At 38.9% G+C, this 15,106-nt stretch overlaps 2 protein-coding genes across 5 annotated transcripts; both read left to right on the top strand.

Moving 5' to 3' along the window:
* The first annotated feature begins 757 nt into the window (after positions 1-757).
* LOC149691534 (uncharacterized) lies at positions 758-2,295 on the top strand. Its single transcript, XM_089869515.1, has 8 exons — positions 758-1,105; positions 1,167-1,293; positions 1,381-1,526; positions 1,591-1,735; positions 1,819-1,899; positions 1,970-2,069; positions 2,141-2,196; positions 2,241-2,295. The coding sequence occupies exons 1-8, from the start codon at positions 1,093-1,095 to the stop codon at positions 2,293-2,295; spliced, it is 723 nt and encodes a 240-aa protein (XP_089725641.1). The 5' UTR covers positions 758-1,092.
* Positions 2,296-12,265: 9,970 nt separating this feature from the next.
* LOC149691535 (uncharacterized) lies at positions 12,266-14,872 on the top strand. Of its 4 annotated transcripts, none has more exons than XR_016383568.1 (8): positions 12,266-12,351; positions 12,422-12,636; positions 12,703-12,771; positions 12,835-12,930; positions 13,010-13,133; positions 13,182-13,371; positions 13,466-13,783; positions 13,888-14,872. XR_016383568.1 is itself a non-coding variant. In XM_089869475.1 (7 exons), the coding sequence occupies exons 3-6, from the start codon at positions 12,743-12,745 to the stop codon at positions 13,269-13,271; spliced, it is 339 nt and encodes a 112-aa protein (XP_089725601.1). In that variant the 5' UTR covers positions 12,266-12,351; positions 12,422-12,636; positions 12,703-12,742; the 3' UTR covers positions 13,272-13,311; positions 13,383-13,444. The 4 variants fall into 4 exon arrangements, 2 of the variants coding, with proteins under 2 accessions (XP_089725601.1, XP_089725600.1); XR_016383567.1 differs by having other exon boundaries at positions 13,466-13,779; positions 13,888-14,871; XM_089869475.1 differs by lacking the exons at positions 13,466-13,783; positions 13,888-14,872 and adding an exon at positions 13,383-13,444 and having other exon boundaries at positions 13,182-13,311.
* The last annotated feature ends 234 nt before the right edge of the window (positions 14,873-15,106 follow it).

Here is a 15,106-nt window from a genome sequence, read left to right on the forward strand (position 1 = left end):
AATCTCGTACAGTAGAAGATTTGAAATCTTGAAATCTTAAAAATCTTCAAATCCCAGAAAAATCTTTAAATCTTCACAAATCTTTCAACTCCAAGAAAAATCTTTAAATCTTCACAAATCTTTCAAATCCAAGAAAAATCTTTAAATCTTCACAAATCTTTCAAATCCCAGAAAAATCTTTAAATCTTCACAAATCATTCAAATCCCAGAAAAATCTTTAAATCTTCACAAATCTTTCAAATCCCAGAAAAATCTTGAAATCTTCACAAATCTTTCAAAACCTAGAAAATCTTTCAAATCCCAGAAAATCTCTCTAATCCTTGATAAATCTTTCCAATCTCATAATTTCCGTAAATTTTAAAAATCGAAAAAATAAATAAATCGAAACATTCCCAATCTTTATACTCCCATAGTCTTTCAATCTTGAAATTATTCCCAAATTTTCACTCTTCAAATCAACGTTATCCCACGTGACAGCTACATTTCTTGAAGCGTTCTTCTAGATGACTATATAAAGTCCGTTAAAGGTTACGTCGGCGCCGTTTATTACCGATCTGGAACGCTAGATGGCGCCAGGAGAAGACAGTGTTGTATAGGATTTCCAAAAAAAGTCCATACCCCACGATTGGCTGAATTATATGACGTCAAACAAAGACCCTATTAGGGACTGTCCAATACAATATCAATCATGGCTTGCTAGAACCCGCGCGTAGGGCGTCCGTTTAGGGTATATTGTCGCGTCTTTTTTCTCTTTCAGGATTCGGTTTCATCCGGTTTTCGCAACGGTTTTCTAAGTTTGAAATTCATTCTAACTTTGCTGTCGTAGAGAGCTGTACTAGACTAGTTCGTTACGATTTGAATATAAAGTTGACACGAATTTGTTGCTGTTTTTATAATTTTTTGTTACATTTATTATAATTTTCATAACATAATTTAACAATTAATAGTACTAGTAACTGAAATATTAGAAAATTTTTTGTAGTTTAGGAAAATATCACAGTGAGTGAAACGTTTGTTTTGACCAAGTCTTAGGAAACTTGGAAATTTTGGCTTTGGAAATTCATTTATAACTTATATATAAGTAAACTTACTATGGCGACTAAAGGTAAAAAATTTAACTAAACCAATTACTGTCTGACAAATTAGAAATCCATTATGTTTTGCAGAACCTATCCATAGAATAAAGCTTAGTAAAGCAGTTTTTGAAAGATGGACAACGGAGAAGAATCGGTGGGGTATGGGAATAGGATCACAAAATGATAAATTTGTGACATTCCTACTTGACAAACTGCAGTAAGTTTTTGAGGCCCCCAACCCTCTTTTTCACAGTAATTATTATGCTGTTAGCTAATATATATTTATATGTTTATTGAAAACAAGCCAGGGGGAAATGTGTCATAAATGGACCCAAAGTGTGTTTGATACCACTGAGAAAATTACTCAAACTGACCCCATTACCACATTTGAGATGATGACATCTCCAGGGTTTCCTCCTCAAAGACATTATCGGCGTGTGACACCAAAAGGTAGATATTCAATGCTTTATTCACCTAACTAAGCCCGGGAGTTTATTTTTTCTTTTATTTGCAGATAAACCAGAGACTCCTACCTATAAGAGGCTAGGTTTGGCTATGGAGTCACCATTGGCTAATACGCCTCTTAAAAGAACTCCAAAAAAACGGGCAAAACGTACTTTATTTGAAGTGGAAATGGAAGAGGAGGAAGAGCTTGAAAAGTAAACATGCCCTTTTCATTTGTGTTAAACTTAAAACAATCCTACAGTCTTGGTTCTTTCTAATTTGGGCAACCTTAATTCAGGGAGGAAGATGGAGATGAAATGGAAAGAGACGCTGATGAACTAGAGCAGGAGGCATTGGGAGACGAACTTGAAAATCTAGAGTAATACTTTTTGGAATATTGTTTAATTAATTTGTTAGAAATTTTCCTAAATATCCGCAAACACTTATAGCAATGAAGGAGAATGTGATGATCTCAATTTTGAAAATGATTTTACGGAAGATGACGATAAAGATACTGATTATGAAGAATTAATAATTGAATACAATGAAGTAAGTTCTCCCACTTTAATTCTTCAATATTCTTATAATTTCAAATTATACTTATATGTTACTCTTTTTAGCCTTTGCCGCAAAAACCCACACGTCTAACGGCTGAAGAAATAATAAGGGAACCTATGTGTTTTGTGTTTACTCCTTTTCTGACATCTCTTGTTCAAAAAGCTTTTGGAACAAAGTGCCAATATTGCAAATCAGCCATCACCTACAAAGTTCATAGGCGAGCTACCGCCCTCATTTACACGTGGAATTGTGGCGAAGGATCAGGTGGAAAACATGCAAAGGTAATTAGTAGATTTCCATTGTTTTCTTTCAATCACAAATGCCTAAGGTATATCTCAACTCTTATAGGGCAAATGGGAAAGCCAACCGAATTTTCACGGCCTCTATGCTGGAAATTTATCACTTGCAAGTTCTATAGTTCTCTCTGGTAACCAGTACGGAAAAGTGGCGTTATTGATGCAACATTCCAATGTACATTTTTTGGAAAAGACCCCTTTTTCAGGTAATTCACTCTTTTTCTTGATGGTGCTGGGACCCCATTCTGTGACGTCCATTCAGAGAAGCTACTCTGTTAGAACCCTATCCTATTATAAGGAGAGAAATACTCCATAGAGTACTTTCATTTTGCCTATATACAGAATTTTTAAATTAATATTTTTCATCATGCCTACAAACATATCCCTAGTAAAGATTCTGCCCAAAAACATTTCTTCCCTTTTTTATTATGATCTACATCCTGTCACAGCCCTCCTCCTCTTTCGCTGTTTATAGTTTTGAAGAGAATTACAAAATAAGCGTCCTTCCAAATAGAAATTTCAATTTTCTTTTATAGTTTTTCGTAAATTTTTAAAAACAATGGCTTACCCCCACGCCCACGTTTCCGTTTTTCTAGTGGGTATCAATGTACCGCAGGGTTTGTACACGACCTGGAAAAGTCTGGGAAATTGAAAATAGGCCTAAAAAGTCAGGGGAAAATATTTTTGAATTAAAAGTCAGGTAATAGTCAGGGAAAAATATTTTTGAAGTAAAAGTCAGGGAAAAATATTTTTGAAGTAAAAGTCAGGTAATAGTCAGGGGAAATTGGAAATAGTAATGGATAGGCGGGTACACTAGCCATACAGTAACCTCAAAATCGCTGTAGGCTGTAGGCAATTTCACACGTATATGAAACTAAGGTCTAGAGGTCCTGCACTGGAGCTAAAAAAAACTGCCGGATATTTTCCTGAAGATCCTGAAGTTTTTAGTCTCTTGACAGCACGTACAAAGCTACGTCACATAGAGACGTGGGTTTGCGCGTGCTGAGAACCCATGTTGTAACAGAGTATATACAGAATAAGGGAGATAGGGAGTTGCCTATCCTGTAGAGTGAAAAGAATTTCCTCACGCGCATTCTTTATCCACGGGAATTGAATTTTTGTCAAAAGGAGCCTTTTTATGAACTCCTTCGGTGTAAGGGTAAGAACACCCTTCATCTCTACTCCCCCCCCCTGCAAAATATTCTTTTCACGGGAGGGATGAACACCCTTCGGCCCTGCTTTCCTCCCCCAGCAACATAGGGATTTTATGTAAAGGCCAATTTCAAAAAAGGACCGGCAGACTAAGCCCCCCTATCATTTTTTGACGGCCACGCTTTTGATGGAATCTGATGGGGTAGAACTTCAATATTTTTGGTCTCAGGCTCTAAACCCAGTGACACACTGAGACATTTCGTGAATTTCAAGGTCGTCCGCCAAACACCAATGTATCTCTTGTGTGTAAAATTTATATGCTATTTGGCTTGAAAGGCCAAATTTTCAGTCTGCAAGTGGCTTTACGAATTTATAGCGTATATTTATTTAGACTCTATTAATTTATATGATTAAAAAAGCCTAATTTAAATGAAATAGTATAATTTTCATTGCAACTAGCCTTTTTTAATCATATAAATATTATAAAAAAACCGTTTCTACAAACGGAAAAAACCTGATATATACTACATCGTTGATTTTGGGTCGCCACTCACTGTTCTTGTGACGGCCTCTAAGGGACAGATATTATTTATTCTAACCGTTTCATATAACACCACCATTTATTAAAGCGGTAACATTACGTCATGACAATTAATTTCACATGTCACAGCTTAAAACTGTCGATTCTTATCAGGGGCGTCAACTTCATTATCTTAACACATTTTCTATACCTTTTATTTCGGCTGACAAATCAACGATTTAGTATATATCAGGTTTTTTCCGTTTGTAGAAACGGTTTTTTTATAATATTTATATGATTAAAAAAGGCTAGTTGCAATTAAAATTGTACTATTTCATTTAAATTAGGCTTTTTTAATAATATAAATTAATAGAGTCTAAATAAATATACGCTATAAATTCGTAAAGCCACTTGCAGACTGAAAATTTGGCCTTTCAAGCCAAATAGCATATAAATTTTACACACAAGAGATACATTGGTGTTTGGCGGACGACCTTGAAATTCACGAAATGTCTCAGTGTGTCACTGGGTTTAGAGCCTGAGACCAAAAATATTGAAGTTCTACCCCATCAGATTCCATCAAAAGCGTGGCCGTCAAAAAATGATAGGGGGGCTTAGTCTGCCGGTCCTTTTTTGAAATTGGCCTTTACATAAAATCCCTATGTTGCTGGGGGAGGAAAGCAGGGCCGAAGGGTGTTCATCCCTCCCGCGAAAAGAATATTTTGCAGGGGGGGGGGGGTAGAGATGAAGGGTGTTCTTACCCTTACACCGAAGGAGTTCATAAAAAGGCTCCTTTTGACAAAAATTCAATTCCCAATTTTTTTAGCCATCTTTTTGAAACTATTACCGTGGATAAAGAATGCGCGTGAGGAAATTCTTTTCACTCTATAGGATAGGCAACTCCCTATCTCTGATGACAGCTTATTCTGTATATACTCTGTTACAACATCGGTTCTCAGCACGCGCAAACCCACGTCTCTATGTGACGTAGCTTTGTACGTGCTGTCAAGAGACAAAAACTTCAGGATCTTCAGGATTTAAAATATCCGCAAGTTTTTTTTTACCTCCAGGAGCTCTAGACCTTAGTTTCAAATACGTGTGAAATTGCCTACAGCCTATTACACGTATTTGAAACTAAGGCCTAGAGGTCCGTGCACCCGAGCTAAAAAAACTCGCGGATATTTTAAATCCTGAATAGCCTGAAGATTTTCGTCTCTTGTCAGCACGCATAAACCTAGGTTGCATAGAGACCTAGGTTTGCGCGTGCTGACAACCGATGTTGTAACAGAGTATATACAGAATAAGATGCCGTCCGAGATAGTGTTGCCTATCCTATAGGGTGAAAACAAATTTCCTCACGCGAATTCTTTATCCATGCTATTACTACCGTGATAGAAGGCCGGAGACCAAGGAGCCTGTATAATAGGCGATTTAAAAAATGACGTTTCACATGGGGCACGCGCAGAAACGCGGGAGGGAAAAATGCCTTCCATCTCCGCTTTCCTCCCCCATTACATCGTTTGTACAGGGAACTTTTTAAAAAGGCCTATTATATATCCTCCTTGCTGAAAGCTCTCTCTCCCAATAAACGTGTTTTTTCCCTACCAACCTCGCTCCCTCCCCAAAGACCCTTCGCTCGCCCGCGAAATTTAAACTACATTTCTTTCCTCTCTCTCCTCTCCGGGCGACACGCCCCCTATCCCTCTTCCCCCTCTCACTATATACCAGGCAGGCAGTTCTCTCTCTACGTCGCGCTTTCAATTCGTTTCTCTCCGAGCTAGCTTCTCTTCGTATCGTGTTATCGTGTACGCGTCTGGCATAATAAAAAAAATCGGGGGGGGGGGGGTTTAAAAATTTCCGAAAAATTATAAAAGAAAATGAAATTTGTATTTGGAAGGACGCTTACTTTGTAATTCTCTTAAAAACTATAAAATCTGTAGAACTTTATGAATTCCGAGCTACACAGCAGCGGTTACCAAGGATGGGCCATGCCATTACAAATGACGGGGGAGGGCTGCGACAGGATATAGGTAAAAAAAGGGGGGAACAGCTTTCGTGCACCTAAAAATTTGAATCTTTAACAGCATGGTGAATGATGTTAATTTAACAATTTCGTAGAGTAATGGCAGTTCTAAGTATGCAAACGTCACACCCTTCTATCTCTTAGCTCAGTGTAATCCCACTACCGAGCGCGTAAGTATCCCCTCTCACAAATGCGCGCCTAGAGGAAGGGATGCACAGTTTACACCCCCTCTCTACCGCCACTAGTCTATAGGGAAAAATGTTATTTATATGAGTCAATTGCAACAAATTTACAAAACGTGTATGAATTCAAATAAAGGTTTACTAAGAAATCATTAAAATTATAAACATATTTACAAAACATAAAAATTATAAACATATTTACAAAACATAAAAATTATAAACATATTTACAAAACATAAAAATTATAAACATATTTATAAAACATAAAAATTATAAACATATTTATAAAACATAAAAATTATAAACATATTTATAAAACATAAAAATTATAAGCATATTTACAAAACATTAAAATTATAAACATATTAACAAAACATAAAAATTATAAACATATTTACAAAACATAAAAACTATAAACATATTTACAAAACATAAAAACTGTAAACATATTTACAAAACAGAAAAATTATAAACATATTTACAAAACATCAAAATTATAAACATATTTACAAAACATAAAAACTATAAACATATTAACAAAAAAACATAAAAATTATAAACATATTTACAAAAATCTCCCTCTTTAACCTCCCCCCCTCAGGCAACTCTTTCAATTACCCCGGAAATCTTCCCGGTTGGAACCCTCGGTATTCCCCATCGGGGCTTGGAAATGATTCACAAATACGCCTTACACAACAGGCTGGCAAAACCATCCTGTTGCCAAGGCCGAGGAACCCAAAGAGGGATAGACATAGATTCGCGTAAGCTTGAAATCTCAAGTTTGCGTTATCTATGTCTAAATTCCTCTCTGAGGCGCATCGTCAATATGAGTACCATTGGTTCCAAACAAAATAATTTAAATTGTGGCCTGAGGGTTTCGCATTGAATGGTGCCCTGGATGGTACGACAGCACACATTCTCAAGCGGTGTTGGCATAGGCATACAGATTCCGCATAGGCAGAACTGTTGCCCCTGCGCGGGGGGTGAGGAAGGAGGGAGACATTCCCCCAATCTATCGCTAGTTTGTGCCTCTGTTTGTGGTGCGTCTCCGAGGCCAGGGTGGTCGTTTTCACGTAAAACTATTTCATTAAAACATTGAATATTATCAACCATTCATATTTTAGGCTTTGCAACTAAAATTGCATGAAAAAAACATGGAAGTTTGAGACTGATTTTAATAGAAGTGTGTGCGTGTTACTTAGGGTTGGTCAATGAGCGTTTACCCTTGTTCGGCAAGCTTATTCAAAGCAAGGAGGGTATCATGAAGAGGGGTAGAAGGCTGAGGTTGAGAGTTCTCGCTTTATGCATTTTGCAGCACGCGCGCGTATCTTTCACTGCCCTCACATTGGTTGAAATATGGTAACGGAGAGTAAGGTAGAGTAACCTTCTCTCACTCGGAGCGCCAGCGCGCGCCAGCGCTTTACCTCTCTCTCTCTCTCTCTCTGTCTCTCTCTCTCTCTCTCTCCAAATCGTGCGCGCGTCCGGGAAAGGGCACACGCTTGGGCCCTCTGTTAAATTTTACCGTAATTATAATTCAGTGTAAAATTAAAAACGAAAAGCGAGAACTCTAAAAATGCCTTGTCAAAGCCGTTAGCTTCTACTTCTCTTCTTTCTATCCTCTTCGTTTATAGTATAGGGTCCTCGCCTGTGACGTAATTTCATTCCCCCTTTCTTGTCCCCTTGCTGTTTACAGGAGTATGTCCTTTCAACGCCATATTCACTAACCCGTTAACCGGCTTTTAACCCCTACTTCTTATCCCATTTTTCACGCAAAGACCGTGTACATAGTCGTGTTCAGTCAGAATGTTATATAGTATAGAAAGTAATACTACTGAAGTCCAATTGAACACGGCTATAAATGTCTATGGAAAGAGACACGGAAAGTCTCTGTTGTTAGACAATTAGAAAATGTCTTACTTTCTCCTAAAATGGCTTCCGTTTCCGGAATCAACCTGGCCAATCTTCGGAGAAGTCTATCTTTAGTGGTGATATCTAGACCGTCGATAACATCCTACAAAAAAGTCTTTTACCTTTGAATTTAATTCCAAATATATATATATATAATTACACGTACATCAACGGCTCTAGATATATTTTCACTAATAGACGGCCCTGCCTCGGCAGGCACTACCAAAACTGAAAATGCCCCCCTCATCGCCGGGTCTTGGGCTTGTCGCGCCCTTTTTTGAGCCGGTTGGCGTCTTGCCTGGGCACCGCGACTCCTACGATTTTTAGGAGCAGGGGTGGGCTATAAAATTTATATTTTGTCCTTTACATCATATGAAAACTAAAAAAATCGGGCTGTCATTCAAATCATGCGTGCATGCAATATTTATCCTCGGATGCTTTATAAACTTATGTTAAAATGGTCTTTAAAGAAATCTGGCCAATGAACAAATGACTTAGGCTAATTTCACGCTATGCCACGCTTGATGCGGCGGTCGCAACACTAAATGTCCCGGACCGACAAACTGGCCTCATTTTATATTAATTTTAAAAAGTCAAAACCTAACCTCCAGTTCGGGAAGTTCTTCTGAGGAAGCATCTTCCTTGGGATCCTCATCTTGAGAATTCGAATCCTCGCTTCCTCTTTCAAATTCTTCGATGAGGTCCCGAGTTGGCTCCCCTGCTCTTCCCACAATTATTTGGGGGTCTGGGGCGCGGGAGGTGCTAGGTCTTTGCTGGTTTGTGCAAACTAGCACCATTTTGCCCACAAACCCGCAGCTACATCGATCGGTGCACTCGACACCATTTGCCCTACATGGGCACCCTAGGCGCCCATGGGCTCGAGTACACACGGACCGACACGAACAACAATTTGAAGACGGGTCGGCTGAACCCGATTTCATTGCAATTGGGAAGTCTTCCATTTTTTTGAACGTTCTACTATCAGGAACACAAGTTTTAAAATGAAATGAAATGGTAGAGTGTTGGTTATGCCTGATTCGGCCGTGGGAAAAAGTGAAGGGAGTATTTTTCGCATGTTGGCGTTAAAATCAAAGGGGGTGATTACTTTTGGTTTCGTGCCTAATAACCAATGGATAAGGAAAAAGTAATCGGTGTAGACGCTGTACCTTTTACTACAATATAAGGATTATGCTTAACCTTTAAAGGGAGATTGAAGTAGAAAATGAAGTTGTTTTTTATAGATTCTTCTACTAATTATAAGACCAGTCTTTATTGTGTAATATTCGGGAAATACTCCCGAGTGATTTTAAAATTAAAATTACGTTCAGATTTTAAAATAATTTTAAATAAGGACGTCCGACCAATCGCGTAACGCCTTGCCTTTTTGTTAACAAAATTCTCGTGTCACGCGCCATGTCTCGCGCCACGATTGTCACGTCGCGCGCAAATTTTATCAAATCTCGTGATAAATTTCATTCGACACGGAACGTGTCACGAGAATTTTGTTAACAGAAAGGCAGGGCGTTACGCGATTGGTCGGACGTCCTTATTTAAAATTATCCTTAAAACCTGAACCTAATTTTAATTTTAAAATTTTTCTGATATATTTCCTAAATGTTTCACTATGAAGACTGGTCTTATAATTTGTACAAGAATCAATAAAAAAATCACTTGATTTTCGACTTCACCCTCCCTTTTAAGTGGCGTGCACTTGATAGCGCTAACATCCTTACATATAATACCTTTGAACACGAAATCTGATAGTGATTAGCCCCTCGATATAATTATAATCAGGCTTATCAACTCCTCTTGTTGGTTGCCACAAGTTTTTATTGTTGTGCTAAAAGCATTCACTTAGTTATTTTGTATACGAGAAGCTATGGGAAACCTTTTACTTTTAGAAGGACAGGATGGTTGGAATTTAGGGGGGGGGGGTTACAGAGTCAGGACCAGTAAACCTTTTGACTCAAGGGACAGATAAGGAGATTGGTTAAAGAATTTTTAGGTTTCCGATGCTTTTGAAATGAAAGCAATGTCTTTTTTTTCTACTACAAATTTGTCATAGCGTTGATGTTGGGTAAAAAACTGAAGAAGTACAGTCAAAACAAAACTGGAGACTCCAGTTACGGTTTTAATATCCATTAAAAGCACTCAAAACCGTTTAAAACCCATGATTATTAAAATTATATTTAAAATCTAATGATATTAATAACTTCGAAGACATAGCACTGAAAAGAAAATCCTACAACGAAAGCTTAGATTTATTGTAGTGTGTGTAGAGTGTAGAAAGAAATTCAGGTGTACAATTATTTTGGGAGTGTACATCACCTCGTTATTTGTCTCTGAACGACTGCTTATTATTTATGTGGTTGACAAATGCACGCGATTACATGGTTATTGCAATCGTAAAGGGGACTGGTAAAAGAGACAGTTTTGATAGTTCAAAAATCGTGGCACGAGGACGGTTTCGAAGTTAAATATAAAGCTCGGGTTCTAAAAGTAGTTGCGAAACGTATCTTTTACTAGTTTGCACAAGTTTAGAATGATTTTTAAACTCGTCTTAGAAATGAATAATTTCGCATTTTTTTATAGTCCCGTATATGAGTATATATTGTCCCTGACTTCCACTAGAACCAGTTTTTGTATGCATATACATGTATAGAAAGCCTTCTCTCACTGAGGGGTGATTCGATACGGTGGGGTTCCTTTCTAAATTACATAGACATCAGGTACACGTTCAATAGACCCGTAAGTTGATGGATTTATTTCTTTTTTATGGCAAAGAAAAACTGAAATTGGTTACTGCGAGGGTTTATTTCTGATTGTTTTGATTTTCTACGATTTACGGAAAGAGAAAAAATGTAAACTAAACTAGAAATGGCACCTTATAGTGTCGTGGTCACTGTATTTTGCGTGTATTGAATTGGGCATGGATTTCTCAAGACTATGTGGCACTCTTCGTAACTGTATAGTGTATGCTAGCCAATGTATAGAGTAGAGAGAGGATTAGACGGTGTATCCCTCCCTCTAGGCACGCTTTTGTAAGAGGGGATACAGTACGCGCCTGGTAGGGGGATGACACTGAGCTAAGAGATAGAAGGTTATGACGTTTGCATACGTCACACCCTTTTATCTCTTAGCTCAGTGTAATCCCCCTACTGGACGCGCAAAGTAGTCCATACAAGAGCGCGACCAGAGGGAGGGATACACCGTCTACACCCCCTCTACCGCTAGTCCGTTACTAGTCTATAGCCTTAGATCGTTGTTGGGTGATGTAGAACCTTAGCACATTGGAAAGCACACAGACTAATGCAAAATGATTTTTGCCTTGTTTGAGAATGATAAAATAAAGGGTCTAGATAAAATTCATCTCCTCTCACCTTTAGAGAAAACGATGTATAGACATGGAGACCGGGGAGTTCTCGCTAGCGAGCATATATCATTATTATTAAATTGGGTATGAAATTGTTTTTCACCATCAGCTATCAGCTTCATTTTTTGAAGCCAGCTGTTGATGTTTTCTGGGAGAGGACGCAAAAAGAAACTTTCGAAGAATTGTCGGGAAAAGAACTTGTAGTAGCTGGAGATGGAAGGATGGACAGTCCAGGGCATTCCGCCATGTTTTGCACTTACACTCTGGCAGATACTGAATCAAAGAAAATCATAGCTATATCCAACAAAGACGTTCGACATGCTGAAGGGAAAAGCCCGAACATGGAGCTCCTGGCTTTCAAAGGTGCTTCCAAAGAGGTTCTGGAGCTTGGCGCCCAACACAATGTCAAAGTGCTGGAAGTCGTCACAGATGCTCATTCGGCAATCTCAGCTGAGCTAAGTTAGTTTGAAGCACGACATTAACGTTTGTCGATTTTAGAATGCATGGTATATTTTTTAAAAAAAAATTTATTTGCGACTATTCCTAGGGAAGGAGGATTCTTGTTTGCCAGGTGTAAAACACTCGTGGGACACGTGGCATGGTGGCAAAATAATATTAAAGAGATTGGACGAAGTAAATATGTTTCCATTTTTAAATCTCTTGTCACACCCTTTATCAAGTGAATGAAACAGAACGCGTTTCATGTAGATTGGACTGAAATCTAAAGAACATGGAGATTTATGTCACTGGGCTCCTCTACTACGTAATCATTTCTGGTGGTGCTCCAAAAATTGTCAAGGACAGGTCTTCACTATGAAGGTATTGTGCTATGATTACCTTGAATGAATTTTGAAGAACAGGTGGTCAATTGAAATCCAAATATTTATAGAGTTTGTGGTTGACTTGTCTCCACCATGTTATCAACGAGCATGAGTGGCACTTGGAGATAGGCATGTTCAATCATTGCGACCATGAACCTTTAACTGAAGAGCAGCTGGAAAAACTTCCCTGGTTACAAGCCAACTCTCCCACTTTCTTAAAATTAAGAAGCGAAGTTATGAGGAAGTACCTCTTGAAAAATATGGGATACTTCACAAACTTTAGGTATGCGTGAGTACCTAGAGATGAACTGTACCACCATTCATCACGCGCAAATCTTGTTTGTTACAGGCACACAGGCTTTCTCGAAAGTTAACACAGTCTAATTCTAATGTATGCCCCAAAAAGAATCGCTTTTGGGTATGTCTAACTTTGTTTCCATCGTTTACCATGTTGACATAGTAATTTTTGTCTGTGATGTAGCTACTCGGGCTACCAAATAAGGATTAAATTAGCCGCCATAGACCACAACAAGCACTGTGGAAGGCCTCGGGCTTATAGACAAGATGGACAGCCAAAGTAAAATTTCATTAATATACTTATTATAGCCTATGTGTTTGTGAAATAAGCATAACGGTCATAAATGTGTGGATTCCAGAGATACACGTGCCTACAGTAAACGAACGAAGGCGTGGTACATTGTGCCAATATATGAGAAGAAAAAGTATTCTTATATTCCGGAATTAATGCGGATCATTTTTGAACAGAGGGAAAACTTCAAGGTAAAAATAAAATCTGTTCTTTTTCAGCTATAAATTTATGATTTCTAGGGGTCATTGAAACAAAAAGTACCACTGGATGCTGATCACCCGTTAAGGATTGCCAAAACCAGAGGAATGGTAGAAGCCCCTTCAAAGTAGGAATTAAGAGAGAAACAGATATCTCGATTTTAAATAATAAGTAATAACTAAATTTCTTGGGAAATGACCGCAAAGCGACCCCCCACCACCCTAATAACTCGTAAGTCATAGGAAGGGAAATTTGCGGTCATCGTGCACTGTCAGTCCTTGAAGGGAAATGAAATCACTTTTCTAATGTCAAAAAAAAACTTCAGCAATCCACGAAATAAGAGGTTTCGACAGTTGGAATGCTGAGGAATCAACGCTTATTAGGCTTGGGATCCTAGACATAAGAGACCCAACAAAGGCTTGGGATCCTAGACATAAGAGACCCAACAAAGGCTTGGGATCCTAGACATAAGAGACCCAACAAAGGCTTGGGATCCTAGACATAAGAGACCCAAGAAAGGCTTGGGATCCTAGACATAAGAGACCCATGAAAGGCTTGGGATCCTACACATAAGACACCTGAAAAATCCATCACCACCCTCTTCTTTGGACCAACGTTAGTCGTCCCCATCACCAACGGGTAGGTAAGATGGTGCCTACATGACACAATAACTGTTATTTAGTATCAGCTCTGGCTTGATATGGATGGCCTGAAACTGACGAAACAGTATGTTGATGGTCCTTGCAGGTCTTGAGCTAGGGACCTTGTAATGGATGCAGCGAGATGGCGTCATTTGGCATTAGTGACCTTTCATCCCACATATACCTGCTTAGTCGGTATCTGTTAGGGGCGACATGGTTTGGGCTGACTTTGCGGTATACCGGTGTCTCCTTGGTCACTTAGATGGACAACACATCCCCATACGATAAAGGACTTCAACCGTTGAAATAAAAGAGAACCAAAGCACGTAACGTATTATTACTTATTAGACTCTAAACTTGGCCTTAATCAGTTCATATTTCTTGATTTATAACCCTCATACTTTATGACATCGGAGGAGAGGTTCCTCAGTATCACCACCATGAAGGGGCCGGATACCTTCCCGCAATTGGAAGCGCCTGAGGAGTTACCCACATCGGAGGCATCAGCGCGGAAGGACCTGCATACCAATGTACCGTTACCATATCTAGATGAGGAATGTACCGAACGCCCTGGAAGCGGAGTCAACGAAGGAAACATGATGCGCCAGTGTCGAACGAGAAGCCTAAATTCCTGTGCCACAAGCAACCAAGAAAGAACCCGAGTCGTTTTGTATCTCAAGCGATACAGGCTCGAGAAGAGACGCTGTAAAGGAGTTTTCCTCCGCGGTCTAACCCGGTTTCTCCTTTCCATTAGTTAGTATGCTGTGGCATAGGGGCTAGCCACCACCCCTCTATGCAATGTAAAGGGACCCACCTGTAAACTAGCCACAGGCTTAGTGTAGAAATCCCTTCATAGACAAAGCCTAGTTATTATTATTAGTCCATCTATATCTATATAAATCAAAGTCCTGACTGACTGACAGACTGATAATCAACGCCCAGCCCAAACCGCTTGCCCTAGAAAGCTGAAACTTTGCAGGAACGTTACTTAAAAGTAGTAGGCGCGTACTAAGAAAGATTTTTCCAATTCGCCGCCATCTTAAAAAATGGCGCCAACAAATGTAAACTCTTCTCCATGCAAAAAAGCGTTTCAACCGATTTCACAAATATTTAGTACACTAGCAACCTATAGACGGGCTGAATGGTCTTTCGGGTTCGATTTGTGGCCATCTTTTTAAATGGCGGCCAAAAACTTAAAAACCCTTCTTTATGGAATAATGACCGCGTGAATAGTAATAAAAAATGTCCCGACGGGCTAGAGGGCAACGTCGAGTGCCTTTGCTCCTACGGTGTTACAAAAATATTATTTATCTGTTAAATCTAAC

The sequence above is a fragment of the Phalangium opilio genome, unplaced genomic scaffold (assembly GCF_054372755.1).
Source record: "Phalangium opilio isolate 3A_F unplaced genomic scaffold, DU_Popi_V2 ptg000026l_1, whole genome shotgun sequence".
NCBI classification, from domain to species: Eukaryota; Metazoa; Arthropoda; class Arachnida; order Opiliones; family Phalangiidae; genus Phalangium; species Phalangium opilio.